This window comes from Columba livia, chromosome 8, assembly GCF_036013475.1.
Source record: "Columba livia isolate bColLiv1 breed racing homer chromosome 8, bColLiv1.pat.W.v2, whole genome shotgun sequence".
In the NCBI taxonomy this organism is placed as follows: Eukaryota; Metazoa; Chordata; class Aves; order Columbiformes; family Columbidae; genus Columba; species Columba livia.
Window position 1 is genome coordinate 30,885,267 of NC_088609.1, and position 27,534 is coordinate 30,912,800.

General features: G+C 42.6%; 1 protein-coding gene across 2 annotated transcripts; it reads right to left on the minus strand.

Annotated features, from left to right (window-relative positions):
- Positions 1 to 27,285, minus strand: EDEM3 (ER degradation enhancing alpha-mannosidase like protein 3). 2 transcript variants are annotated; one of them, XM_065071338.1, is made up of 21 exons: positions 27,004 to 27,285; positions 24,509 to 24,554; positions 21,082 to 21,182; positions 19,250 to 19,289; positions 18,090 to 18,202; positions 17,237 to 17,390; positions 16,478 to 16,612; positions 15,433 to 15,538; positions 14,814 to 14,911; positions 13,601 to 13,726; positions 12,973 to 13,056; positions 12,196 to 12,279; positions 11,510 to 11,634; positions 10,877 to 11,042; positions 9,154 to 9,308; positions 8,238 to 8,391; positions 7,686 to 7,880; positions 5,685 to 5,850; positions 5,046 to 5,231; positions 4,204 to 4,251; positions 1 to 3,611 (listed from the first exon to the last, which is right to left on the minus strand). In XM_065071338.1, the coding sequence occupies exons 1-21, from the start codon at positions 27,162 to 27,164 to the stop codon at positions 3,208 to 3,210; spliced, it is 2,847 nt and encodes a 948-aa protein (XP_064927410.1). In that variant the 5' UTR covers positions 27,165 to 27,285; the 3' UTR covers positions 1 to 3,207. The 2 variants fall into 2 exon arrangements, with proteins under 2 accessions (XP_064927410.1, XP_064927411.1); XM_065071339.1 differs by lacking the exon at positions 4,204 to 4,251 and having other exon boundaries at positions 27,004 to 27,283.
- Between the last annotated feature and the right edge of the window lie 249 nt (positions 27,286 to 27,534).

Genomic DNA, 27,534 nt, shown 5'->3' on the forward strand with positions numbered 1-27,534 from the left:
TTGACCAGAATATTTACATTTTATTAAATCTTTACAATCAGCAGTTATAATCAAGTACACAATTATGTACACAGATTATATACATTTTAGCCCAGACTTTTACATCACAGTACATAGTTGCCCTTTAGAAATATTGTATACACTTCTCACCAGACAGCGAAACCCAACAATAGTGTTACAGCACCTGGTATTAGACATCTTTCTTAAGAAAATAGCTGTAAATTGGGCTGGCTAAAAAGAAAAAAACAACAAAAATCTTATAAAATCTGAACATACGATATTTCATTCACAGAATGGGTTTCTTTCTCTACGTCCTGACTGATGCCTTTTGCATAAGGTGTTCGGTTGTCACTCATGCTGCACCACCAGGTACGCTGGCAGGAGCGGAACCAAAGCCGGGCTCGTTTCCAAACTTCATTAAGAAACATGAAATGTAAACAATTGAGAAGATTCCTCCGGGATCAAATGAGAAATTAATTGGCTGCTGTGAATTACATGGCCTGGAAGAAGCGCTGGCTCCAGCTGCGGGTCCCCAATTCTTCCGGGTTCAATCCCACACAAATAAATGTACAACAGCGTACAGAGAACGGGGCGGTTACTGATGTACCAGCGATATCCCGCATGCAGACTTCAAACAATGTGGGAAGAACCATTACTCCCCTCTCCAAAAGCTTTTCTTGTTTTGATGAATACATTCTTTTTGCTTTTTAACAGTGACAGAAAACTGAGTTCTCTCCAGAATGATATGAACGGGTTAAACGAAAAGCGTGTTTTCCTCCTCAGAAGGAAATACAAAGTGAAAATAACCTGAATAAAAGTGTCGCCCCACCCCAATTCAATCCTCCTTCCCAAAGGTCAGCCCTACCCCCATCGGGTCTGTAAACAAGGCTATGGCTCTCGTGGTGGTTTCATAGGTAAAGGAGAATAAACTCCAAATAAAACCGAAAAGGAAGGAGGCAAGAGTTATGTGAGGTAGGGCCACCACCAAAACGATGCTCCAAATCCATCTGGGATCACTCAAAATCCCTTCGAGGGAGAACTGACCTCTGCTGCTTCAGCACGAGAGGCAGAAAAAGCGCTGAAATAGAAATGAGCTGGTGGTGGCAAAGAAAGTTCATGTTTTAATAAGATTTTACATCTACATTTTCTGCAAGTAAAAAAAGAAAACCTTTAGTTGCTATATTGATGGTCTTATAACGACCAGAGGGCCTCGATAGCTATAAAAGTAATTCTATTTCCACCAGAAGAGCTAAGAAGCATGAAGATGTGGCCCGTGACAAAGAACACGGGAACAAAAATGCTCTTTTCATGGCACTAAAGCACTGACAGACCAAAGGAATTACCGGAGTGAACACTCTGGAGCTGCACCCGATGGTTCGGAGATGAAGGACACTTCAAACACTCCCATGATCAAACTCCTCACATGAGAAAACTCACGTAACACACACAAAATACCATAAATTAAAAGAAATCCTCAGCTGAAAAAACCTTCAAGCCCCGCTCGTCCAGTCCAAACCTCCACCCAGTTTAATTGTGCAAAAGAATGATAACTACCTTTAAAAGCTAATTTATTTGAAAGGACACTTAGTCACTATTCCGCTACCACTCCATTTCCTCCTCCAAATTGCCTCCTGCTTGAGTGATCTGAAGTCACGGTTCTGTCTCTGGACGCTATTCTGTCGCGCTCCCCAAAGGTGCCTGTGCATTGTGAGGCTCTGGCAAGTGTCGTGAAGCAGACACGTACGCAACGTTCGCCTGGGATTTCTCCACGTTGTGCAGGAGTACACAGCAATAAATACAGTATGGCTGTACTAATTAACCGTTGCATATTCAGCACGTGTAATTACACCAGCTAAATGAAAGGTGCAGTTCAGACTGGGGCTTTTTTTTGTTAATTATTCCATTGTAAAGATGGATATAAACCTTCATTTTCAGCCTGGTGCAGCATATAGGCAGTGTTAATTTACTCTTTAATATAAAACAATTCTTTGAACCACAATTCACTAAAAGCAGTTTATATAAATCAAGTTAATTACGTTTTTTTTTTTGGCAGTTTCTTTGGACACACTCAAAACGTCTCTCAGATGTTTAAACATCCCCGTTTTTATTTCCATCACGTTTTTCAGCGTGGGGATAACAAACCGGGACTCGCACTTACCTGTAACAAACCCCGAGCACCAGCGGAGCGTCATCCTCGCGGCTCACGCCGCCGCGCCCTCAACTACGGACCCAACGGCCAAACTTGTTGCGCTTCGCTGCCGGCACTGGCCCCATCGCCCTACGGATCACGCGGGTAGAAGTTGCGTATAAAAAGGATTACAAAGTCAAGCCGTTAGAGGTCGAACTTGTAGAAAAAGGAAGAATTTGTTGTTATAGCTGATGTGGTGATGTTTAGTGTCCTTTTCAGAGAATATTGCCAGTTTAAATTCTGTATCTCGGGGTAGTTTTTCAAGCCGGGAGGCCGAAGGGAACACCCGGAACTCAACATGGACGTTGTCTGCTCTACCTTAACCTCGAGCAGAACTTTCACAACACACCGCGAACCTTTATCTGCTTCTGCTGCCTCGGCTTCCCTAACAGAACCTGCTTACAAGGTCCACGTCGCCTTTGGTTTGAACAGTTTCTCTGGTTGAAAGCGGAGCAAACTCACGTGTCAGAGTCGTTCTTGGCGCTAAGAGATGGAAGGAGCGATGAGCAACACTACTTGGCCTCAGTACGATACGTCAGGATGAAACCAAACTGCTTCTCGCTGTGTCTTAAAGACACGACAGCTAGAAGCGCAGTCTCACCCGCTATCAGTGAAGGATTTCGCGGGGCGGAAAGGATTTCGGCTCCAACCGGGCCAGCGGCCGACCTGCCGCCCCCAAGTGCTCCCGTGGGTAAACCACGGTGTGCTCACCCCGCCGCGCCAACTCGTGCTTTCCAGAGACGGCGGGAGCGTCGCGTCGCGGGCCTGGAACGCACGAGTCCTGGGCTACGGCGCCCGCAGCGGAGCCAGGCAAGCGATTCGATTGCACGTTCCCGTTTTTAAACAGGAAAAATTAAAACAATAAAAGAGCGCGCGCTGGATTTCTCTGGTCATCTCCAGGTGAAACCTGGTTGCTCATGACAACACTGAATATGTTTGCTAGTTCTCAGATATCGGGGCCTCACTTCTACCCAAAGAGCTCTCCATTTGGTTACTAACAAATAAGTTATTATTACAAGTCATAGCTCATCCTTTTCCATCATTTCAAATGCTTCTATATCTTCATTCCAGTCTGCTAATATGGATTCCATAGGCTGGGCTTTGTTATCCCAGCTACCTTTGGAACTTGGCTGTGTCCCGGTGTGTTCCTGAGGCCGGCTGTCCCCTGGCGCGCACGCTGGCTCCGCAGCACCGGCCCCATCGGCTCCAGGGACGGACGAATCCTGATGTGAACCGGAAACGCTGTCACTGTCCGCGTGAGCGGGAGATAAAGAATCGGGGTCGGGAACGTCGGAGCTTTCTCCTTCTTCAGGCTCCTCGCTGACCGCACCTACATCCTGAGATGCTGAAGTATCTTCTTCGGAATTTTGCTTATGTGAATCGTTTTCAGCTGATTTCTGGTCCATATTCTCCACTTCCAAGTCTTTGAGAGAGAGAAAAAAAAAAGTGATTTGACCAAAACGAGAAAAGCGGCATTTTATTATGTGTTTCAAATGCAAAGCCGCTTCCCTTGACCTTATTTCCTCAAGGAAGTGCAGACTTTCCATTGATACGATGATCCAATGTTATTATATTTCACAGAGGAAGGTAAGAGCAGACATTTAAACACAGTTTAAACAAGGGCAAACAACTTAAATAGCGACTTTTGGGTCAGTGTGCTAGCCACCATCCTTCAGGCTTAAGCAAATACCCACTGCGTGCACTGAACTTTAATACTGGGTTTTAAAGCATCCCCAGATCCACCAAGGTCTAAGCAAGGAGGAGTCGGACAGAGTTCGTCAGTGACTGAATTGTGAATTAAAGAGAGCGCCAAGCCGCAGCCTCCCCATCGCATCCCCACTCAGAGCAACACACACGCGTATCTCAAGTACGGATTTAGCTTTACAACAGCCGTCCAGTTTAACCGTGAGGATTTCTCTGGAGTCTGACGCTTACAGTCAGCATCCGGGACACTAATATTTCATGATTTCTATGGAGATTAACTGCATAAGCCAATTTTAACACGGGATACTTACTGCTATCAATAATGTAGTTTGGAATCGTTTTACCTTTAAAGATTGTTGCTGGGATTCCAAACGGAAGCACGAGGAGGGGGGAAGAAGCAGATACGGATTACAAATCCTCAAATGCAGAGCTACCTTTTGTATTTAGTATTTTGTTAGAGCATCTTAACCATAGTTATCAACAGGAGGAACGAGAAATGAAGAAACAACACTGTGGCTTTCGGCAAACGCGCAGAAAATAAAACGCTGCTTTGCTAGAGAAACTTGTTCTTACTCTGCTTGGACACGGCAGCGCTGCGAGGACGGATTTTCTGCCACACGCCAACATTTTAATTGGGAATGTATTAGCTTGCCATTTTCTTGTATTATACAAGAAAAACTGCAAAATGTCTGAGGTCAGCAGCCTCATTTCTTACAACAAGCACTTCTCCTTAGGTAGGCAAAATAGTTGTAGCGGTTGTGCCTTTTGTTTTAGGTACCAAGAATGTCACCGGGGAGCTTGGGAAGAGAGAGGCATTTACAATGTAGGGCACTGAAAACACTTACGCTGTTCCTGACACCACTTCAAAGGAGATTATGACAAAAAGGGTTCAAAAGGCTGGATTTTCGCATTACTCGAATTGACATTTAACTGATGAACAGCATTTCTGGATGTTAATGGTAATTGGGGGGGGGGGAACGGATAATGACACATCTCAGATAATGGCTTTCTTATGAAAAACCTAATAGCGATGTCAAACAAAAAGCTAGCGCTACCAACTAACGTGTTTGTGCTTTTAATCACTACCGTACATTTCACATGGTGCCACAGCTCGGCCGGAAGCTAAATGCGTGTAAATAACCTCAAATCTTACCTCTGTCTTTTGCTTTATCGGAAAGCAGCACCTCCACGGCCTCGTACTCCCGGATGGCATCCAGGATAATGTTTCCTTCCTTGTTGAAGAGGAAGAGCATGGGAATGGTGATATCATCTGTGTTCTTGCCATCGCCGGCCATTTGGAAGAGCGGAGCGGTGTCACTGCTGCTTCCCTCGTTGTCATCTACCCCGCGCACACAAAGGCAGAACAAGCAAACCTCCCGTTAGATAACCATGCCACAGCCCCCAGCTCCCGCGGACTTTCTGAGCAGCGTCCTCCTGCCCCGGCGGCTTAGAGGATACCAGGCAGAAAACGGTTCTAGAAAGCAAAAAGCCAACTTGTGTACTTGTTCTCCTTAACCTTTTTCGTTTGTATCTCAAGCCTTCCTCAGCAGTTGGTAGATAGCGCTATTTCAACTCAGTGATCCTTAAAATAACAACTTTTCATCTGCACAAACAGTGATGATCGCCCTCCTTGATTTGTTTAGCTGCATTTTCTGCGCAGCACCAGACAAAACATTTCCTCATCTTCTGAGAGCAGAATTTGTCACCTCAGAGCGTTCAACATCTGTCAGCTTTCCAGTGTCTGTAAAATACAGGTTGCATTTACACTCATGAAGAACTTAATTTTATTTACCAATAACAATGCCGCCTATCGCTCCGGCTTTCTGAATGTTTCGTGCCTTTTCAGCAAACATACACTGGCCTCGTTGCATCAGAGCAATTTTCTCTTTCACTGCCTCAGGATTAGTGATCTCTGAGCATCCATTATATGGCTTAATGGTTGCAACAAATCCTCTTGTCTGTTTGGAAAAAAGCAAAATAAACCAGACAAAAAGAGATAATTAGAGCACTAGGTTCAAGCCTGCAAAAGACTCCTAAGCATTTTCATTTCTTCAGCTAATCTAGTGTATTTAGTGTTGTATTCTGTGAGCGCACACAATCTTCACCCTGAAGCTGGACTTGAAGAAGCAAGGAATGATCAAGTGAACACCTACTTCTCATATCAAGTGTATTTTGTCTATACCTGTGAACTGCTGCCTCCTGGAATTTTTCCTGTGTTGTGCTGCATCTTGCCAGCCGAAGTCATGGGGTTTGCCTGCTGCTTCCAACAGGGACCACTGTCTCTGGGCTATTTTCTTCTTCCACCTAGATACAACCTTTCATAAAAGTTGCATAAGAAGAGCCTAATCTAACCCTAAAAGGGCTTCTGCAAAGTCGTGGCTTGACTTAAGCCTTCCCTTAAATCAACATCTCTTAAGATATGCACTGCAGATTATAGAAATTTGTTACACATCATACTATGTGTGGATATTACAACCTAAATCATGACTCAGGAGCATAGCGCAGGCTACAGACCGCTAAGCCACTCATCTAAAGACTGTCACTGCCGTCGTTCTGTCATTGCTGCACCCTGTCATTTTAACCACTGGCATTAACTGATCACCCTCTAGCTGGCCACCCTGAAATAGCACCCGTAGTGTAAAACTTAGGCTACGCAATAATGAAACAAGAAAAGCCCAATCAGCAGGGGCATATGAAAGGCAGGTCTTGCTTGACCAACCTCATCTCTTTCTACGACAAGGTGATGCGCTCAGTGGATGAGGGGAAGGCTGTGGGTGTTGTGTACCTGGACTGTAATAAAGCCCAGAGTTGTGGTGAACGGAGCCACACGCAGTTGTTGGCTGGTCATGAGTGGTGTCCCCATGGCTCAGCACTGGGAGCAGTTCTGTTTAATCTCTTTATCAATGGTCTGGATGAGGGGATCGAGGGCACCCTCAGTCAGTTTGCAGATGACACCAGCTTGGGTGGAGTGTTGATGTGCTGGAGGGTGAGAAGGCCATACAGAGGGGTCTGGCCCGGCTGGATCCATGGGCTGAGGCCAATTGTCTGAGGTTCACCAAGGTCCTGCACTTGGGTCACAACAACCCCATGAACGCTGCAGGCTGGGGAAGAGCGGCTGGAAAGTGCCCCAGGAAAAGGCCCTGGGGGTGTTGGTGCCAGCGGCTGATCATGAGCCAGCGTGTGCCCAGGTGGCCAAGAGGCCACCAGCGTCCTGGCTGGTCCCAGCACTGGAGTGGCCAGCAGGCCCAGGGCAGTGACCGTCCCTGTGCTGGGACCTGGGGAGGACAAACCGCCAACCCTGGGGGCAGCTCTGGGCCCCTCAGGCCAAAAAAGGCCTTGAGGTGCTGGAGCGAGTTGAGAGAAGGGAACGGAGCTGGTGAGGGGCTGGAGCACAAGTGTGATGGGAGCGGCTGAGGGACCTGGGGGGTTCAGCTGGAGAACAGGAGCTGAGGGGAGACCTTCTGATCTCTGAACTGCCTGAAAGGAGCTTGGAGCCAGGGGGGTCGGGCTCTGCTCCCCAGGAACAAGTGCCAGGAGCAGAGGAAACGGCCTCAAGTTGCGCCAGGGGAGGTTGAGGTTGGATCTGGGAACAATTTCTTCCCCAAAGGGCTGTGGGGCATTGGAACAGGCTGCCCAGGGCAGTGCTGGAGTCACCATCCCTGGAGGGTTGGACAGACGGACATGAGGTTCTCAGGGACATGGTGGACTTGGCAGTGTTGGCTTAGCGGTTGGACTTGATGATCTTAAAGGTCTTTTCCAACCTGAACGATTCTGTGATACGCATCTTACATACCCCTGTTTTGTGTTTGGATAAGTCCATCCCAAATTGTGCTGGTCCAGCAGTCAAGACCACCCTGCCAAAGAATGGGTGGGAAACGATTTGAACAGCACGAGGAGGCAGCTGTTGCTCCTTCTGTTGCTGACTGGAGAGCTCAATCATTTCCTGCATGAACCGTAAGCCATCTTCAGCATCCAGTGAACTTGCTGCCTGAGTAGTAAAGAAACACTAAGTTTCTTCTTAAATATTTGAGAAACTTGAAAAAAAATAAATAAATTGAACTTTTGTTTGGACCGCTGGTATAAAGATTTTAAAATACAGAGTGGATGCTCACTGGCATTCATTCATAATTTCAAATAAGGACGTTAACTTTTTAGCATCACACAGAAGATGAAAAACATACAAACATATATAGACCTACTAAAGAAAGGGCAGTATCCTGCATATCCAGCTCATGCACTTTGTTCCACAGTCTGGCTGTCCCTCCTGAGCCTCTAAGTGTCAAATACCATCGCTAGTAGGATTTTACTGAAAGTTTTTTAAAAAACAAGTACTGTCAAGTCTTACTTGCACTGCGTGCTGCACTAATTGTACTCTGCCATCTTTCAGATGAATCAAACTGACTCCCATCTTCTTCAGTATCTCCAAGTGTTCGGGATTACTGGCCATGAAATCTCTGGCTCTCAATGGTGGCTTTGGTCCACTTCCCAAACTCTCTTCTCTGCCGAAAGACATTGGAGAGCAAAGCTTTAAAAACCAGATTATTCTTGAATTCTCACAAGTTATTCTTACCACCACTAGATTAGAATTCTTTGGAATAATATTGAGTAAAAGCTTCACTAGAAATCCACTTCTCCATTAAACCATCTTTTTTAAAAAGCTGTCAATATTATCAATAATTTTGTAGTGCAAAAAAGCACATGCAATGTTGATAACTACCATATGCTGTCTCTCATTTCTAAATAGCCTTATTGTAAGACTAACTAAACCCAGTTTTCCTCATACAGTTGATACTCAGTTTACTCCCAAAGTATTAATATCAAAGGGGTGGCCAGAAGGATAAACCTCCTCAGCTCTAACAGACTATCCTATATTCTTCAAAACAGGTGAAGTTAGATATGGTAGCATGACTTGCTTACTACAAAGAAGAGCTGCACAGCTGTTCAAGAGACTAGAGAAACTGATTTTACAAATCAGAGAGACAGAATTCCTGTAGTACCTGGGCTACAATTCCTGCTTGAAGTATGTGACTGGTTAACCTCCTTTTGCTTTAAAAGAGCCACTAATTCCTGCTGGAAATGGACTGTCTTGCTGATGATGCCAAACATAATTAATTTGTCCTGTAGCTGGGCTATCCATGCCTAAAGGGCTCCAAACTCAAGCAGAACAAGCTCCAATACACCTCCTATTTCTCCTTCCGTGCATGACAGACCCCATTCCGTTCAGTCTTACGCTAACAACAGACAGAAAATATCCATCTTACACTCTGGAAACACCCCGAGGGCAGCTCTTATCCACCACGTTTTTCAAGGGTTCACGAATGCTCTGAGCGAACATGGGGTCATTTGGGAAAAGAATCTGGGTGTTGGGACAGGTCCAGTCAAAGTTGCTGTCATCCAGCTCCGTGTACTCTGTCGTCTGAAACGAAAGACACACTTCACCTGGTCAAAATGCAGGTTACAATTGTATAGGAAGAAATTCAAAGTCTTTATGATTTCATTGGATTTTTGCCTTTATGAAGCGTGGACCAGCTGCAGGTCTTAGGTAATTCTCGCTTTGTGTTACTACAAAAACACAAACCAAAGATTCTCCTCCTCAGGAGCCACACAGACCTGCAAGTCTGAATGGGCAAGGATGAATCTCCACACAATTCAAACAATCGCTGTTTTCAGGAGAGATGACAGAGTTAACATGTGCACAAATTGCTGTTCTGTAACATGTGAAACCACGTGGAACGGTGATTTGGAGCCGTATTTAACCTGTTCTTAGTTTTGCAAATAACTGGTTGTGGATAACTGGCAAGTTATTTTCTCACCTATAAAAATTAAAGTCGTATTTACCTGTTTGCAACACATTAGCTAATTACAAAATCAAGTATTTAAAGGCTCCCTAAAAAACAAGGCCTAAAAGGCTGTTAGCTTACTGGAACAGACGCTTTAAAATCCCTGTGCTCGTAGTGTGACACATAGTAGTCACATCACTTCAGAAAGAAGGTCTTGCAAGCGTCAGCATAATAAAACACGACCTTTCCTGTTTACGAACATAAATACAAACAGGATGTTCGGTTCCTGCTGCCAACTAAGTCACAGGCATTTGGGCTGTTTATAATAAAAGTAATTTACACGCTCCATGTTTCCATATCATTTTTTCTCCCCATCAGATAAATTCCATTGAAGAGTAACACGCTTGTCTGTGAACACCTTTTCCAATGGATCTTTGCCACTTTGCTTTAAAGAGCTTAAGAAAACTGCATTTGAACAATTTACTTGATCGTCTTTGTCGACCTTTTTTAACATCTGCTGTTCTCAAGGGAATTACACAGGTCAGGCCACCGGCTCTGGGAATCCTGCCTGTCTTCAAAGTATCAGCTTCTCACTCTGGGAGAAGTTAGGTCAAATTTACGATGCTCCAAGGTATGCTTGTATTATTATAGGTTATTCTGGAAGGTTAAGGAATTTGTAAACCCGTAAGCGTTTTCACCTTTGCACACCAGATGCTACTGCAGGGACTGAAACAATTACATATCCCCAAAGCTATAGCTGTATCTTGTCAAACTAACTCGGTACTGGTCTCAAAAAAACCTTGCAAAATTCACCAAGGGCTTGAGTAGTAAAATAAGCAACAAAAATATAGGCACGCTGTTGCAATTTAAAAAAAAAATAATAGAAAATTAAAGTATCATATTGTATTATTCTCAAGTTTATACAGAGATGGGGAATTGTTTTCTTTTTATATATGGCTAATAACCCACAGCTTTTCTTCCTCAAGATTCAATGGTGCAGAATCCAGTCGTGGGAACTTTACTCGTATTCACGTGACTCTCACTGCTGATATCATGAAATAGTTCATATTAAACCAAGTGTTAAAAACTGATGTACTACTTCAGATTGGGAATTTCCCCCATCTTTTTTCCTCATTTCCTCTCATAAAAAAGGACCCGCTTCAAAGCGCCACTAAAACTGCCGTGAATTTGAGCTGTTACTTACTGTATTTTTTTTAGAGATGGTTTGGTTTGCAGTGGAAAGCCACAGTGGTAATAGATGAGCTTCTGTAGTGAAGATATAATCTTCAATGTCGAAAATCATGTCTTCCTTATCGGCAAACAGCAGGTAAAGATATTTAAACATCTCGGCCAGAAAGAAAGAGTCCATTCTATGGAAAAAAGTGAATGTCCTTTAGGAAAATCCCCTTTTATCTAAACCATCAGTAAAACAAATATTGCTCTGTCTCTGAAGATTTCCTGACTATTATTGTTGAACTGACTTCCATTTAGTGCTCCTTCCACTTGGAAGAAATGATGTTTGGAGGGAAATATTTCAGCATGTTCAATACGCAACGGCATTATAGAAAAAACAAATAAACCTCATTGCAAACTTCTAGATTTGAAGTACATTTTGTTTGCAAGTAATTCATCTATTGCTCTGGGACAAACAAAACAAACTATAAAGCTATTTAAAATCGTTTAGAGACTCTGACGAACGGGTAACTTAAGACTTGGTTATTGAACTGAAGACAGAGAGCTACTCACGAGTCAGTTAATTCAATTATATAAACAGGGTAACGACGTTTTTTTTCCTATAATCTTTTTATGGAAGAAAAATCATTGCAAAATCTTTCACCTGTCTTCATGACTTCCCGTACGAACATCCTTCATTGCAGCAAAGCCGCAAGGTACCCTCGCGTACTTGTTCAAGTTCTCTATGAGTGTTTTTCCAACTTCTAGATAGTAAGGGTCCCCTGTAGCCTATAGAAGAAGAACAAAGCCAAACCCAAACATATAAGTGCACTTAGACTTAGTGTACAATCAGCAGCTTTCCTTCTCCTAACGCTAGTTTATTGATTCCCTACCTTCCCAGACACCGGTGAAGTCTAATTTATTAATAGTGCTAAACAGTCACAAGAGAGACTTGTGATACGCGACTGCATTGCTTTTTATGGCTATGCAGATAAGCATGTGGAAGCATTTACAGAAACAGAAGACATTTAGACCCTGTTCTTCTCTGCAAGGTACAAGTGGCTTCTGCTCTTAGTCTCTAAGTTCTCTTCAAGAGAGATCAGCAATACCTAAGTATATTTAAAAATATGGGCCTTCATCGCTGAATGGTTTTCTTCCTCGTTCCAGCCACAGAAAACAGAATTCCTACAACAAGTTTTGATACGTTCATCTTGTTTATATACAGAACTGGCTCCAGTAGATAAAATAAGCTGGAGGAAGTCTACTCATTCTATATTGAAATAAAACACCAATGAAATTGTAGGTGCCAGACAAAGCGACCCAAAGCCAGCGGAATGAAAGCGATCTTACCTTATACAAGAAGTAAGTGCTTTCGGCAAACTCCGGCCTTAAAGGATGCTGAGCCCAGTGAACTCTGAAGTCTGTTGTGAACGCCTGAGGAGGAAAAAGAACGGGCACAAATACATTCAAGAATAAAAAGCAAACAGGGGTTTATTTTGCATCCTGCGTTAACTCGATTACAGCAGCGCAGGACTGAAGGCCCAGCATCAGTCTCAGGAGCTACAAAAGCATCTTTGCTTAAATACAAACAACTGATCTTTCAAAGTTTCCTTCCTAAGCACAAAGCACTTAAAAAAACACCCCGAAAACTCCTAAGGAGCCAAATCGTACCTTTTTAAAAGGACTCAAATACACCATTCCAGTGCTTACAGAGCGTTTCTCCAGATGAGGTGGATGTGATGTTAATTAAAGTGTTGTCTATTAGGCAAAATTTCAGAACATTCTCTCAGAACAATCTTTAATAATCTTCAGCATTAATGCTACCACGTTACTAAGCAGCTACTGCTACGCGTGCTTATACAAGCTTTACATACCGAAATGAGCCAAAGTCAATTCAGCAACAGCTTCCTATTACTGTGTTAATTACAGTATAACTGAAGGAAAAATATGTCATAACCGAAACGCAGTTGTCACGCATGCAGAACGGTAAATCGCAATAGAATGCTGTGGAAATGAGCCTTTGGTTCTAATAACACATATACCTACTCTTTTTTCAAAGGGATAGCTGAGACTGCTCAAATCGAGGTAAGAATTAAGTTTTACGCGATCAAAACATTACGACCTTACCTCCGGAAGAAAGTTATGCTTTTTTATAACCTGATACAGCATCTCATGAGTTTCAATAGCAGGTCTGATGTCGCCCTTCAACACCTAAAATTCAATAATAAAATTAACACTAATTCAGCATGCACAGGAATAATCTTCCAAGTTAGGCACACTGCGTTCATGTAAACCTACAGACTGATATCTACGTTTCCAGCAGCTCATACTGTAAATATCACCCCTTTTCAGTGTCAGCCACTGATATTCCGTAAGAGCTTTTTAAGCAAAATCAGCGAGCTCCATGTAGAAAAAAGGTCTCTATCATGGAGGAAATGTGATGCAGTTTGTCTTAAAGACGTAAATGGCACACGAACTAGAAAATTTGTCACCGGACTACTGAAAACCAGCGTCATTTGAGTGTATTGGAGTGAAGAAGTGAATCATATGGACATACTTGTCTTGATACTTCATGGCTAAAGATGCACATTAACTTGCATCCTCGCACTGAAGCGACAGGAGGAGGGAGCACAGAAACCCTCATTCGGTATTTCTGAAAATCAAATGACTGAGATTGACTTGTTGGTGATATATCCAGTCTATTCGATTGTTTACTTGCTATGAAAATCATCTACACATGGGTTTTAAACCTTACCTGCAACCCGGGGAAGAAAGCCAGCAAAGAATCCATCCAGGTCCTTGCATTTAGCATGGGTTTATGAATATGAACGTCAAGGAGAAGAGGTGGTTGGCTAATGTATCTCATTATGGCATCGTAGTGCTGCCAAACACCAGAAAAATCATGAGTGTATATTATCAATACATTTTACAAACCAGATCTAGATCTCAGCCTATGCAAAACTCCACATTATCACACACGCAATACACCTCACATTTTCCAAGTAACACACATACACAACAGTATATTCAGCAGACGGGTGATAAACAAGTAACTATCACAGTCAGGCACTTTTTGGGGCTGAATCTTTAAGCAGACGCTACAAAAAGCTGACATTTCTTTCTTTAAACAGGGGAATTCTAAAGCAAATGCATCTCAGGAGTGGAACAGAAAAACCAGGTATTCGAAACCAACAACTCAGCTGCACTTGATGCCTCAGAAGAACTTTAAAACCCACTTGTCAACTTGCTGGCTTCCAATTTCCAATAAGAAACATTTAAAAGACATAATTGAGGCAAAATACAATACTGGTGGCTCCAGGTTAGAAATATGAAATAATGATTAATCTGTTGCAACAGGCCTTTAGCTACTGATTTATTCCAAGTTTAATATTGCTTATGATATCGACTTTTTTACTGGCTATTGCTCTTTTCAAAACAAAGAACACTTTTAGGAAATAATAATGATGCTGAGAAAGTTCTTAACGAATTTAGTGACCCGAGTGTGTTTTTCAGCTTGTAAGTTTGATATATTTAAGAGTATACTGGGCCTTAGGATCTGCAGTGCAATGCAAGGTCCAGACTTTGATTTTCAGACCTTTTTTGTTGCTCCAGGACAGAAAGCAATTGTACTACGGCTTGTAAGAAGCCCTTACGTTGTTTTATAGAAACATTTGCAGAGTTACACTCTCCAAGGTGATGCTGAAATACAGTTTGTCCTGCACAGAAAACAGGGGAAAAGGTGCAGAAGAGTCCGATTTTCATGGAATGGGGTTGAAAATAGCTGCTCAGGTGACAATTCACCCAAGATTAGCAAAAATATAGTAAAATAAAAGAGCTAGCACTAACACCAAAATCAGGAATTCTGAAGCTGTCTTCACAGGTTTCTCAGGTTAACAGCTGACTGACAATACAATTAGTCTCAAATTTGTCTTACAGAAGGCACAAACCTGAGCGAGGTGTTAACTTACCGTGTTAAATCTCTCCAGGAAACTGTCATCTCCCAGCAAGACATAGGCTTTTAATAAATATTCATAATATGAATCTATTCCCGCTCCAACTCCGCTATCTAGAAACGGCAGAGAATGAAAAGGTGGGTTTTTCTTGAAGCAGCTCTACGGACGTTTTCACTTGGCTTCATTTAAGAATTAAGGCACAGCTGGGTGCAGAGCCACCATACTCTACGCTGACGGTTTTGCAGTATTGGTGCACACGGTGATACAAACAGACGTGCATTGAAGCCAGTTGTTTCGCTTTCCCCATACAAAAATATTTCTACTGGCTACCACACACAACCACAGTCCTATTTATATTTATCCTATGTATTTATAGCAGAAACTCTGAGAATTTATCCCGAGGCATTCCCATCTCAGTATGAGTGAATCAGAGAACACTTTCTTTGCAATGAACAACAAAATACCCTTTCAGAGCAGGTTTCTCCAGCACTCATATTATATAACTCCGCTTGCCTACCCCATTAATATTTTTAAATAGTCTAGATAAATGTTTTGGGGGCAGGGGGTTGTGTCAAGAGACTTTTCTTGCCCAAAACCACTTGCGCCCCCTGATCCCGGTCGGAATATCACGCACCTTTGCGGACCCAGTCTCCAGTGTGAATATTAATAGTAACGCCCACTAAATTGCTGCTGCGCTGCCTCTTTTCCCAAATAAAATCGAGCGCTTTCCGGGCGTATTCCTGCAACAACAAAAACCGCTCGTTAAAGGGAATTATAGAGAAACGCAGATACTAAGGCTTATTATTTTTTTTTGCCTATTGAAATTAGGCTATGAAGCAATGTTTCATATATAACAATTATAGAACTCAGTATTGCACACCCTTAAACAGGAGGATGTTATTCTGCTGCTGATTAGAAAGTCAAGAAATAGAACAGCCTTAGAACCAAAACTGCTGTGTCTTCTCAGACAAGGTGAAGCAGCAGCCCCTTTTCTTTAGTATCCAACTTACATGCGTTCTTTGTATACACAAAAAGCAGCTTTAAGGTACCAACTTACCCACCAAAAACGGCTCTAAATTACCAAATACATGCAGGGGATTTTAGGGGGACAAGTTTTACCGAAACACTCAACACAGGCCCAGCTGTGCTTCCATGAAATTAAATACCAGGCCCATGCTAATTCTAATCTGAAAAAGAGTGTATTTTTGTTGGTATCATATCGAAGAAATACTCACAAACATTTTCCTTTAGCTTGCTGCTGACAGTCTGACCTTAGATAAGTCTTGCACAGCTTCACCGGGACTATGTTTGGGGTTTTTTGCCTTTTTAAGCTGCATTCTAAGGAACAAGTATGTCACTTTTCCTTTTGCTAGTCCTGACCCCTCTACCCATCAACCTATGCAAGCATCACCCTTTAGCCAGTCTTCAGTGTATTTATTGCCTTCTGTAACTTCTTCCAAACAACATTAGTTCCTGTGGTTTTTAAACAGTCAAATAGACACTTTTAGAAATAAAAGCCCAAACACAACAAATCTGAACACACACAAACGTTTTGTGTGGAACAGCTAAAATACGCACCCATTTGATAAACTCTATTCTTTTCCCCCCAAATTACAGAAAGGTAATAGAACACTAAGCAATAACTCATCCCCAAAAATAAAGTAACATAGAAAGCAAACCTCAAATATAGATGTTCCTGTGAATCGGCTTAAAGCTGCAAACTCAAGGATCAAGGTACCTGCACAAGCTGTGCAGGTATCGGTTTCTGTTCCAGTCCGTGCTTCCGGATGCCTTACACCAAACTTTAAGTTAACCTAGAGAACAACAGAGATAATCATCTTTATGTTCCCTAGCTCAAAGATTTACAGGCGCCCCTTCGTTTTGCTTTGCTTTGCTTTACCACATACTGACAACTCAAGGGAAGATTTTTGTGCCATTCAAAGAATCTGCAGCAAGCTTTATTTGAATACCACGAAGGATTTTACCTGCAGTATTTTTAGATTACAGCCACCTTTGCCCTCTTACAAATCTGGACGTGGCCCATGAAGATTAATCAGTTTTGAGCTAAATTCACAAGCATATGCTTGCAAGCTGATCTTTCACTGACTTTGTGAGCGAAACGTATCAAACCAAAACGATTCTCCTCAGCTACTTGGTGGTACTTATAGGAGCAGGGAGCAAGACAAGATTACTATTACTACTCACGCACAACACCACATCTTAGTATTTTCAGAGCTGGAAATATAAGGATTCAGAGAGCCTAAAACTGTATTTTAAAATACAAGGTAGCACGTATTACAAATGAGCCATGTGTCACCTTCTGATTTTCTGGACACTTCACAAATATACAAGTGATTTTAGAAACCAAGACAAAACCAAAACGACCAAAGTTTTTGCTTATAGAAGTGAATGTGAATTGCGGAAAGCACAGAACTCACTCTTGGGTAAGGGAGACCACTAGTGGTGTTGAAAGCAGGTAGAAGCTTGTAGCCCAGTTCCTTCGCCATGTGCAGAAGTTCACCGTTGTACCACTGCATATATTCACCTTTTTCTTTCAGCATAATCGCCACTGAATGCCCACCTAGGAGACCCCTAAACACAAGAAAAATGACCCACGACTCAACAGGTATATTCAGTTGAACGGCAAAGCAGCAATTGCTACGATTTAGGTGACTACGTTAAAATAACTGTGCTATATTCACATAGCCCTGATTTTCAGAAATGCGGAGCACACGCGCTTCCAGTTTTAATCAAGGTGAGCTCTCAGTATTTTGGAAGCAATTCTTATTATTCAGGAATCACCGATACATCCGTATAGTTAGGCAAGAATAACAACTAACACCTCTAAAACGGTATGTATTAGCTTAAAATTAAGCTGCTCTGATCCTGCTTTTAAAATAGCAGCAAGTTGGATTACAGACATCCAGAGGTCCGTTCCAACCTGAAATAAACTATTACTCTAAGTATTGAAATACTCTGTTAAATCAAGTATTGAACAGTGTAATCTGCACGACTATTTCCATTAAGAACAAACACCGCTGCCTCGGCATGCACCATTTATTTGATCTAAAAAGCTCCGCCTGCAGCAGTTAGATGGGGGCCAACTGGATTCCATATCACTGCATGGGATCCTGCCCAGCACTTTAAAACCTGGCTTAGGCAGGTGCTGAGCTAGGCTGACAAAGGCACAACTGTTTTAAATGAGGTGGGATGGCACAGAAAGATGTGCCTTAAGGATGTTTAGCTAAACCCCACGTTTGAAAGAGTTTTGAAAACATAAAGTTTACTCACCCAAGGACCCTTATGTTGGTTTCAAAGACAGACACAACTATGTCGTTGTCTAAATTAACATCCTTTATTACTTTTTTTACAGCCTCTTCAAACTCTTTGGTTTTATTTAACACCTGGAATACAAATGTAACAGGGTGTTTAGGTTCCGACATAGCTAATACAGTCACACTCAGGTGTGCAAGAACAAGTGCGATTAATTAAAATATAAAGCACTTAACACGCCTTAGACTGATCTTTGGGTTCTGCAGGGGCGTCCTCTGATGCAGACTGACATTAGTATTATAGTGTTATTGTTTTTGTCATAAGACACGAAAGCGAATAAAAGGTGAAAGAATAAAGTCACTGAGAATGTACCTAATCTATTACCCAGGGATTTACTGTTGGTTCCTTCTCCTAATCCCAGGACTCGGCTTGGGCCTTTCCTACACGTTTTCTTTCACACTTTCTCTGAGTTCAACCCATCTTAAAGAATCTTTGTGACTTATCCAATTTGTTACGAGACGGACCTTTAAATTCCACAAGTGTTAATCTTGCTCTAAGATGGGAAAACAAGAAATAAATCACAGGAATCCATTTGAGTGTCTGGTAGAGACCGGGAGTTCCAGACTCCACGTTAACAGCACTTGCAGAGCTTTATAAGACTCACACGCCAAATCAGCGCGGTGAAGATTTTCAAAGCTTTTACATTTGTTTACCTGGCGACATGAATGGCCATTGACAATACATCAAAGAGATTGAAATCTAACAAAAAGTAGTTTATTAATGATCAGAGTCTTCTATTGAGATGGAATGTTACGTTTGACAACATTTCCTGGTGACACATGTCTAGGGTTGCATTTTTTTAATGTAGATTTAAGCGCGTGCAAATTCATCCATGAAACATGTCCATACAATTTGATACCACAGATAATTCACTAGGCACTAAGAGACGTTCACCTGTAAGCCAGCATGTTGGTTTAGACTACAATGGGAAGGGAAATTCACATTATTTGTTAAATTAAGAGCCCAAGAAAAGCAGCAGCCACTTAGAACATGTGGCTAAAGGCAAAGAAAGATCAGGGGTTTTGTAAATAAAGTAGCAAAATAGAAACCTAAAAATAAGCCTGAACATCAGAAGGCTTTTCTTGTTTTATCAAAGTTTAGCGACAGATTAAACTTACCACAAGAGTGTCCAAGGTATCGATCAAGGTCAGGGAAAACCTACAAAACACAATTTAAACCAGATTTACTATAGATGTGTATGTGCAGAAATTAAGTAACTTTACATAATACCCAATGCTACTAGAAACTACCCTCTCCCAGACCTCCAGCTGCTAAAAAGTGAGTTGTACACAATAATATCAAAACAGCCTACCAAGTTTTTCCCCTTTGTGAGGGGAATAGGAGCTGACAAACAAGCTCTGATTATGAAGGTACCTTTATTGACTGCAAAACTTGCACACCTTTGGTAAGCGAATTAAATTGTAATTTCTATGCCCCGATCAAATCTACTAAGAAACTCAGTAGAGAGGTGCAAAGTCTTTTTCCAGTCTCTTTTTTTAGTGCACACCAAGTGATAGGACCTCTGGCCTAACCCAGTAAAACTGCGTTAATGGGAAGAAACACCATACACAGAACTTCTAGAATATGATGATATTAAAATTGAAAACTTGGGAAACGGTGATGACTGCTGTTAAGTAAATATAAGAAATGCCCAATGTTTGAGACCCTATAGGCACCATGTGACTACGCATGAAGCATAATTAAAATTCTAGTTAAGCGGTGATGTATTATGATTTTCTTTAACTGTAAAGATATAATGGCAAGAAATCTGATCAATAATAATATAGCTGATCATCAGGAAGAGAAAAAAAGCATGTAGACAGAAAAATAATAAAAATATGCTATTCAACAGATGCAAGGGGCTGAAAGGTATTTTTACTCAAATGTTACTATGTAAAAAAGGTCATTAAAAAGAATGCATGACCAGGATTAAACAAAATATTTCCCTGACGCTTCTTTCCCATCAGTCGTATCGCTCAATACCTCCGAGGCAGCAGGTTTATACAGGAATCTCTGTCCTAAGGAACTTGGGTACGTAACAAAAATCCCATGTTCAACATTGGAGTGATTAGAAGTACTCTTGAGGACAAGGACGTCGGCTTTGATTAACGCTATTCTGCTTGGGGACAGTAAGCGGTGATACTAATAATACAAAAGCATCACCTGTTTGTTCTTAAGTATTTGGTCTATAAACTCCACAGATACAGACAAAGGAATCAACGCCAAACACAGAGTGATTCAGCTTGTATTGGATTGTTCAATATAACATGGAGAAAAACAGTCCTTAAATCTACATTTTGCCAGCCAAAGGATCGGTACTTTGTATTACAAGCTATCTCAAGTGAAAAAATATGAAGAATTTCCATGTCTGAAAAACTCTTTTGTATTTTGGCAAAGGCCTCAGGCCACCACACACATGATAATCACTTGACTAATTATGTTTGCAGAGAACTTGCTACTAAAAAAGGCATTTTAAATATCACTTATAAGGCCAGCATAATGGCTAACAGTCTACTGCTCTATGCAGCTAATTAACCCTTTTCACTCCTATTTAGCAGTCAAATATACTAATACCATAAATGACTGCTCACATTTGCAAGGCTTTCCTATGGAAAATACATGGATTGAAAAACACACTATCTTTGGACCTCACTGAGTGGTCAATTCTCTTTTTCTGATTAGGGTACAGTTTGACACCAGTGAACATCATGGGAGGAAATAAGATGTATTTCTGCCTCACCTGTAAGAAGGTCACAATCAGAGCTTTTTTTCCAATAGAGAAAGAGAAATTAGGTAAGAGAAATTAGGAATTACGGATTTATCTGCACCCACAGAATCTTTTTCCACCAAAGTGGGTGGACACGTCTAAGTGAAGAAACGAGTTTTACGGGCTGCAAACTGGACTTAGATTCCTAGATGTTTACATGAGAGAGGAACTTCAGACACTGACTTTCCCAAGGCATCATCCACGTCCCCTCGACTTGGTTCCTGACCCCGCACCCGTCCGCGACAAGTCAAAGGCATGAGCTCGTCGGCCGGATACGCGTGTTCCTGCGGGAAACACAACAAGGGGATGAGTTACAACTGTTCCAGCCACCCCAGCAAATCTCCAGAGCCGCTTAAAATGAACCCGAATTGCGTCGTTAAGGTATATATGACACTTTCTCCAAAGTTCCTGAGCTTATCAGCTCAAAGATGAGTTTAAAACCTAAAGCTAAGGCAGGCATTACCAAGCAGATGGTGTTTCATGGAGAAATTCGACTTTAAAGTCACTTTGGAAACACTTCCAAATGAACAGAAGTGACTCAGGGTCACAATCGGTGGCAGATAAGAGACCTCGCTTCGAAGGGAAAAGAGTAAATTGGTAAATCACGACCCAAGGCATAACAAAAGATAACATTCATGAAAAAAGCTTGCCAAGACTGAACCTTTTCCAAATATAACTTCTCTTAAGAGAGACTTTGCTAGATTTCTTTTGGAAAGGCAGCGGCTACTCTGCGGAGCAAGCTGTATTGTTATAGTATTTCTCATCGGTCAGGCAGAAATAGCAAGAACGGCACCACTGCAGAAGTCACACACGGAATCAAATCCCCCCGCCTATTCCCCATCTGGTCAGTGCAAGCTCTGTAGGTTTATACTACCGCCGAAATGGGATATCAAATGAAACGGACACAAAACTGCGCAACAGGAGAGGTTTACTGAAAAGGTTTCAGAGTGGCCACTGCCATTAAGAAAGATGAGTCTTAAATATATCGAATTTGAACAAACACACATGAAATTGCTTCTCCATTAGAAGCTGGATACACCTGATTTGGGATGGAGCTGCTCTCCTTTGATTTCATCAGGAAACTGGTTGCTGTATTGTACACTCCAATTTTACTTTTAGCAAAGAAATAACATATGGAGGGATGAAAAAGTTCAATTACTGCGCTGAAACTGCAATTAAACACATTCAATGTCTTCCCAAATATACGACACAAAAAATAATCAATATTCAAACATGAAACAGAGAGGAAAAGAAGGAACATTCTCCCATAAATAAACAGCTTTTGCAGCAACTTCTTTTGAAACTGATAGTTTCTCTGTCTACCACCGTCCCAAGTAATTTGGTCTTTGCACGAAACTTTGTTGTCCTCAACTACAAAAGGCAGAATCCCAGTCATTTTAATACAGCTCAGATGTTTCTGAATATCTGTGCAAAGTATTCAGAGAAACAGATTGAAGAAGTACATGGCAAAGGCAATGCTAAAACTAAGATCTCTGCCTTAAATCATGGAGAGAAATGTGATAAAAATTCTGGAGAAAATGGATGTTTAATCTTATACAATCATAAGGAAGCAGAAGGATTCTGAACAATAAAAGTTCGCTTATTCTCTGTCTAGGGCGGGAAAAGTTACTGTGCCAAGTGATTGCCCAACCTGTACCTTCTGTCCTTTCAAGTCACCTCGACAGAAGGTGGCACAACCCATGAAATAGAAACGTGGCACACGCGTTACAACAAACACACTTCTCAAAATACCACACAACTGGAGCTCCGCAGATACTCTGCGATGTCTCCACATCCTGATGGAACAGATGACCGTACTTCCTAATGTCAGGACTGTCCATTCAGCACAGATCTTCCATAACACAAAAAGACGCGTCGCTACCGGGGCTGTAAAATCAGAGTGACTGACATTGTCACATGTTCTGATAGTCAAGAATTAAAAAGAAAAGCTCTGATTATGACAAATATTGTTGAAGGATTGGAGGAAAAACCAAATGCAAAATACCCAGTAGCTCGTTACTCAAAGCTCCTGTTAATAACTGAAAACAAACAAGGACAAGGGAATTTCCCCTTGCATGCAAACGTGAATTTTCCGTCTTCTAAATACGAGTCTGAAACGCGTATTAATAGAAACAGAAAATCAAAACTTTTCAGCTGGCTCTTTCAAAAGCAGCTGCAAAAACACTTCATCCTCTTGTCCTCAGCATCAAGTGTGACACCCTAATATTTTCTTCGGCTTTAAACAAACAAGCCATATTTCCCTGTTTGTTTAGTGCTCCAGCATACGTGGCAAGTAAATATCCTTGTGGCTTCAAAGTTTCCAGGACAGCTGAAGCTTTTCATCCAGAATCTCCTTGCTCCAGATGTAGCAAAACACCGACTGGTTTATAATTGATCACAAAGAACAGTAGGAGAACAGGTCTCTCCTCTGGCATATAACCTTTTATCCACTTTTGCCAAATACATAACAGTTTTTACTTTAGAACTCACTGAAAAACCCAAGCCAAGTGCTTTTCATGGAACCAGGTTCCAGGTAACAAATTATCACCAGAAAACCTGCTGCTTGCTAAACTGTTGTCAAAAGCAAGAGCTAACATTAAAAATCACACACACTTTGAAAATACTCTTGCGTGGCTTCCTATCCATCAATCCTATAACTCTCATGTACTGTATAAACTTGGAACTCACGTGCTTTTAAGCTTATATCACGTATTAAAGCGTTAAACCAGAAAGTGGGGCGTGTTGCAAGATCGTGTCCAGAGACAGCGGCGGTTGGTACTGCAAGAATGGTGCAACTTGGAAAGGTTTCTGCAACAGCCACGAAGAACGTACAAAAAGATTAACGTAAACTCAGTAAGAATGCGGCTTTTATGTTTCTCTTCTTCACATTGACAGTTTCTCCTCGGAAGTGGAGATTACTTATATTTGAAAATAATTAGTACTTAAGGCAAGTCAGCCCACTCTAAGTAGTCCTTTATTCTTTAAGCGAATGTATTTCGAGGTTGATGAGAGCAGAGAATGGCTCACATGTCCAGAACATGAAGACACCTGCACAGAAAGATCCCAAGTCACATTAAAGGAAACCACAGCGAGCGCGGCTCCCTGTCATATGACAGTCACATCCTCAGAAGAGGCCATAACGCACAGAGATGTCACCAGATCCCCTTTTTGTTCTTACTTTGTTCTACAAACACCATTTGTAAAAGAGCTACCAAACCGCATCTAGCGTATCCTGCCACAGAAGAAATATTTTACACCATTTTTAGCCACAAAGTAAATGAGATTGATTTGTATTCTCCAGAATCTGCTGACAGCTCTTCCCGTGCTTGCTCTTCCTTGGATTTTTAGGAGTCTGGCATTACAAACCAAACGGTTTATCAAAGATCAAAATGAAGCCATATGAAAGCCATAACCCTCCTGACACCGCTCTTCCTGAACGGAACATTTGGTCGTTTCCTTTTCAAGGCTATGCAGGTGCTCTTATTTACTGTAGCTTTGTTTTCGGCCCTACCCCCCTGCTGGTTCTCTCGAATGCCACGTACTATAACTTGCTTTCTCTCCCAGGTCAGCAACAACAACTCTGAAAAAATTAAGCAGGTATTTCACTTACCATATAATTGCTATACGCATGATCAAACATTTCTAGCACTTGGTTTCTGAAAAAGAAAAGAGAGAAAGCATGAACGATCTGCCTCACAAGGGCCTTTAACACACCGTCTTAAAACAGCAGGATGTATTACACTTCAACAGCTGAACAGCAGTAACCCTACTAATGTGTTCTACCCAAGTAAATTAAATATAGCATAATAATTTTTCCTAATTCGGCTCGTTTTGTTCACTGCAGAAAGACTTTCTTCACCAAACATGAAATAGAGTATTTGGGTAATCTCAGCCTCCTGTGCTCTTAAATAGTTGTAGATTCACCAACACGTTAAAGCTGGAGACGGGACACATGCCATACTCAGCAAGAAACCAGCAAATACGTTCTGTTTGTAATCACCATTACTAAAACCAACTGACACAGCAGAAATCCCTGTCTGGGATTCAGAAAAGCACCATCAGTTATGCTCTTCCTTGCATTACAAGTCTTGGCAAGCAAATACTAAAGAACATCCTTGTAGACACGTTCATTTTACACGTTTGAAAAGCAGTCAAGGTGAGAAACGCTACTATGTTATAGAAAAACACTGTTTTTTGGAGACAGACAGCACTTCTTCCCATTGTTCCTGACCGCTTCACTGAGAAGCCCTGCAAGGCAAAAGAGGACACTGATTTCTAAGCCACCATCGACATAATTCACAATCTCTGCTGATAAGACCGACCATAAAAGAGACAAGAACACCACGATTATATTCTAAATATCTGACTCAGTCTGATGACTTGGAAATTTAAGGAGTAGTTTTAACTCATCAAATGCATTATGTCATCAAAAGAGCAGAGTACGGTGCCTTTTTCAAGCACTTCACAAGCTACATCCAGCCCGCAGCTCTTTGGTCCTTTGCAGCAGACAGACCCCGGGGTTCAGCACACAAGTCACACAGCAACTTGCACTTCATTTTCCGAAAGAATTTCTGCAACTGATAGGATCTTGTCATTGAACAAACACACGGATTACCCGCTCTTCGCGGAACTGAGCTGGGCTGGAGCCCCCAGATACAAACCACAGCAAGGCGTGAATTGCAAGTGCAAGTTATGAATGTCAAACTATCGGTGAATAAAGGTTAAACTCATGTAGCCGCATGAAGAGAAGGCATAAAATACTATACATATATATATATATATTCAAAGTACCTTGAGAACCCAGGGTGAAAACCCCCAGTAAATATCAACATCAGACCTAAATATCAACTTGTATCTAATGATTAATAAATGTGAATGTCTCCAAGGTTCTCTGGTAGATTTTTGCACCATTATTCCATCCAAATGACCAGTGGATGGGAAGAGGATGATGATTAAGCCGCCTCAGCAATACGCCAAGATCATGATACGCTCGTTGACGTGTTTGCCTAAAAAAACCCTCCACGACGAAGCGCAATACACTGGTACCTAGATTGTAATCTTTACGCTTCAATTCCAAACCGTATTAACAATCAGTTTATCACTTCTCTAAATGAAGAATCGGTTTCTAGACGCACGGGGGACCCAAGCGGTTTACACCAGGCAAGAACACACACAAACATTCACCATTTCTATGACTCCCAGGACTGACCAGAGGCACCGCCGTAATTAGACCAACCGCCTATGGGTTCAGATTTACCTTTGATCGCTTTTACCCACAATTGCCGGCAACCACCGCCTGCAACCTTCAAGATTGGCGCTCCCGAGCCCATGTCGGGAGTTGCAGGGCTCTTATTTCTTGCTGCTTTAAAAACAAACAGTTGTAGAGGTAGTATATAGTGAACCATGTCCCCTGGGCTTCTTTTTTCCCCTCAAGACTGTAGCGGTGATTATAGGGGCAGCAATAAGATGTGTGTATGCTTGCTGGGGCATTTTTGCTGATGCCTAAGAGCATACAGCAATAAAGCAAGTTCACACTGTTCACAAACCAAATCGTGTCAACCCAAACAACTTTTCACACAGGGAGGACTGGTCTACACCTCATGCCTTCTCTTCAATCCTAACCATGCCAACTCTACAAGATTTAAAGAGTTATTTTTAAAATGTAGCTAATTTTTATTTCAATGTGCCACACTTACAGGACTAAAATAATTAATCTTATGACCACACAGATTTAAAGGGGCAACACCGACCTTAGTGTTCTCACCCCTAATTATTCATGGTTTTCCAGCAAATTAGAAAAGGGACCAGTGCAATGAGATACCCGAGTATCTAAAATTCCTGTACTTTGCCCACTTCATGCTATAAAATACTGTATTTTAAAATGGGATTTACACACAGTTCTACAGAGAAGAAAACCAACCAATCTCCTACGGGATAAGGCACAAACCAACCTTTAGTTAATCCATTAATTTAAGGTGAATACCTGCTTCGGAAATGGAGTTAGAGCAGTATGGGAACAAGCCCGCCCCGAGCCCGGGGGCAGCGCGGTTCCCCGGGCGGACCCCAGGCCGACCCGCCGCCGTTTCCCGCCCGCTCGGTGCTCACCCCAACTGGCGCTTCTCCTCCTTGCTCATGGCCCCGGCGCCCGGCGCGGCCGCCAGCACGGAGGAGGCGGAGAGCAGGCCCAGGGCCAGGAGCTTCCACGGCCTCCTCCAGCGGGGCCCCCGCTCGCTGCCGCCGCCCTGGCAGCCCGCAGCTCCGCTCATGGCCGCGGCCGCCCGCCCGCTGCCGCTAGGCCCGGCCCCGGCCCATCCCGCCCCTCAGCGGCCGCGGCTCCGGCGGCTCCGGCGGCTCCCAGCGCCGACGCGCAGCCGGAAGGGACCGGGCCCTCCGCTTCCTGTGGCGTAGCCAAGGAAACCGCCTCCGCGCCGCCGGGCCAATAGGGGAGCGGGGCGGGAGGGGCACGTGACGGCGGCGGCGGCGCGCCCGGGGAGAGGGCGACGTGGACAAAAGGAGGGGCGGGGGGAGGAGAGAGGCGCGCATGCGCGGTGGAGCCGGACTACAACTCCCGGCATGCACCGCGCCGGCACAGCCTATCGGCGCCACCTATCGGCGCCGCCCGCCTGCCCTGGGGCA

Coding starts and splice junctions, on each gene's coding strand:
- EDEM3 (XM_065071338.1), bottom strand. CDS start 27,164: ATGAGCGGAGCTGCGGGCTGCCAGGGCGGCGGCAGCGAGCGGGGGCCC. Junction 21,183..24,508: donor ATGCGTATAGCAATTATATG/GTAAGTGAAATA, acceptor TGTTTCCCGCAG/GAACACGCGTATCCGGCCGA. Junction 17,391..18,089: donor ACCAACATAAGGGTCCTTGG/GTGAGTAAACTT, acceptor TCTTGTGTTTAG/GGGTCTCCTAGGTGGGCATT.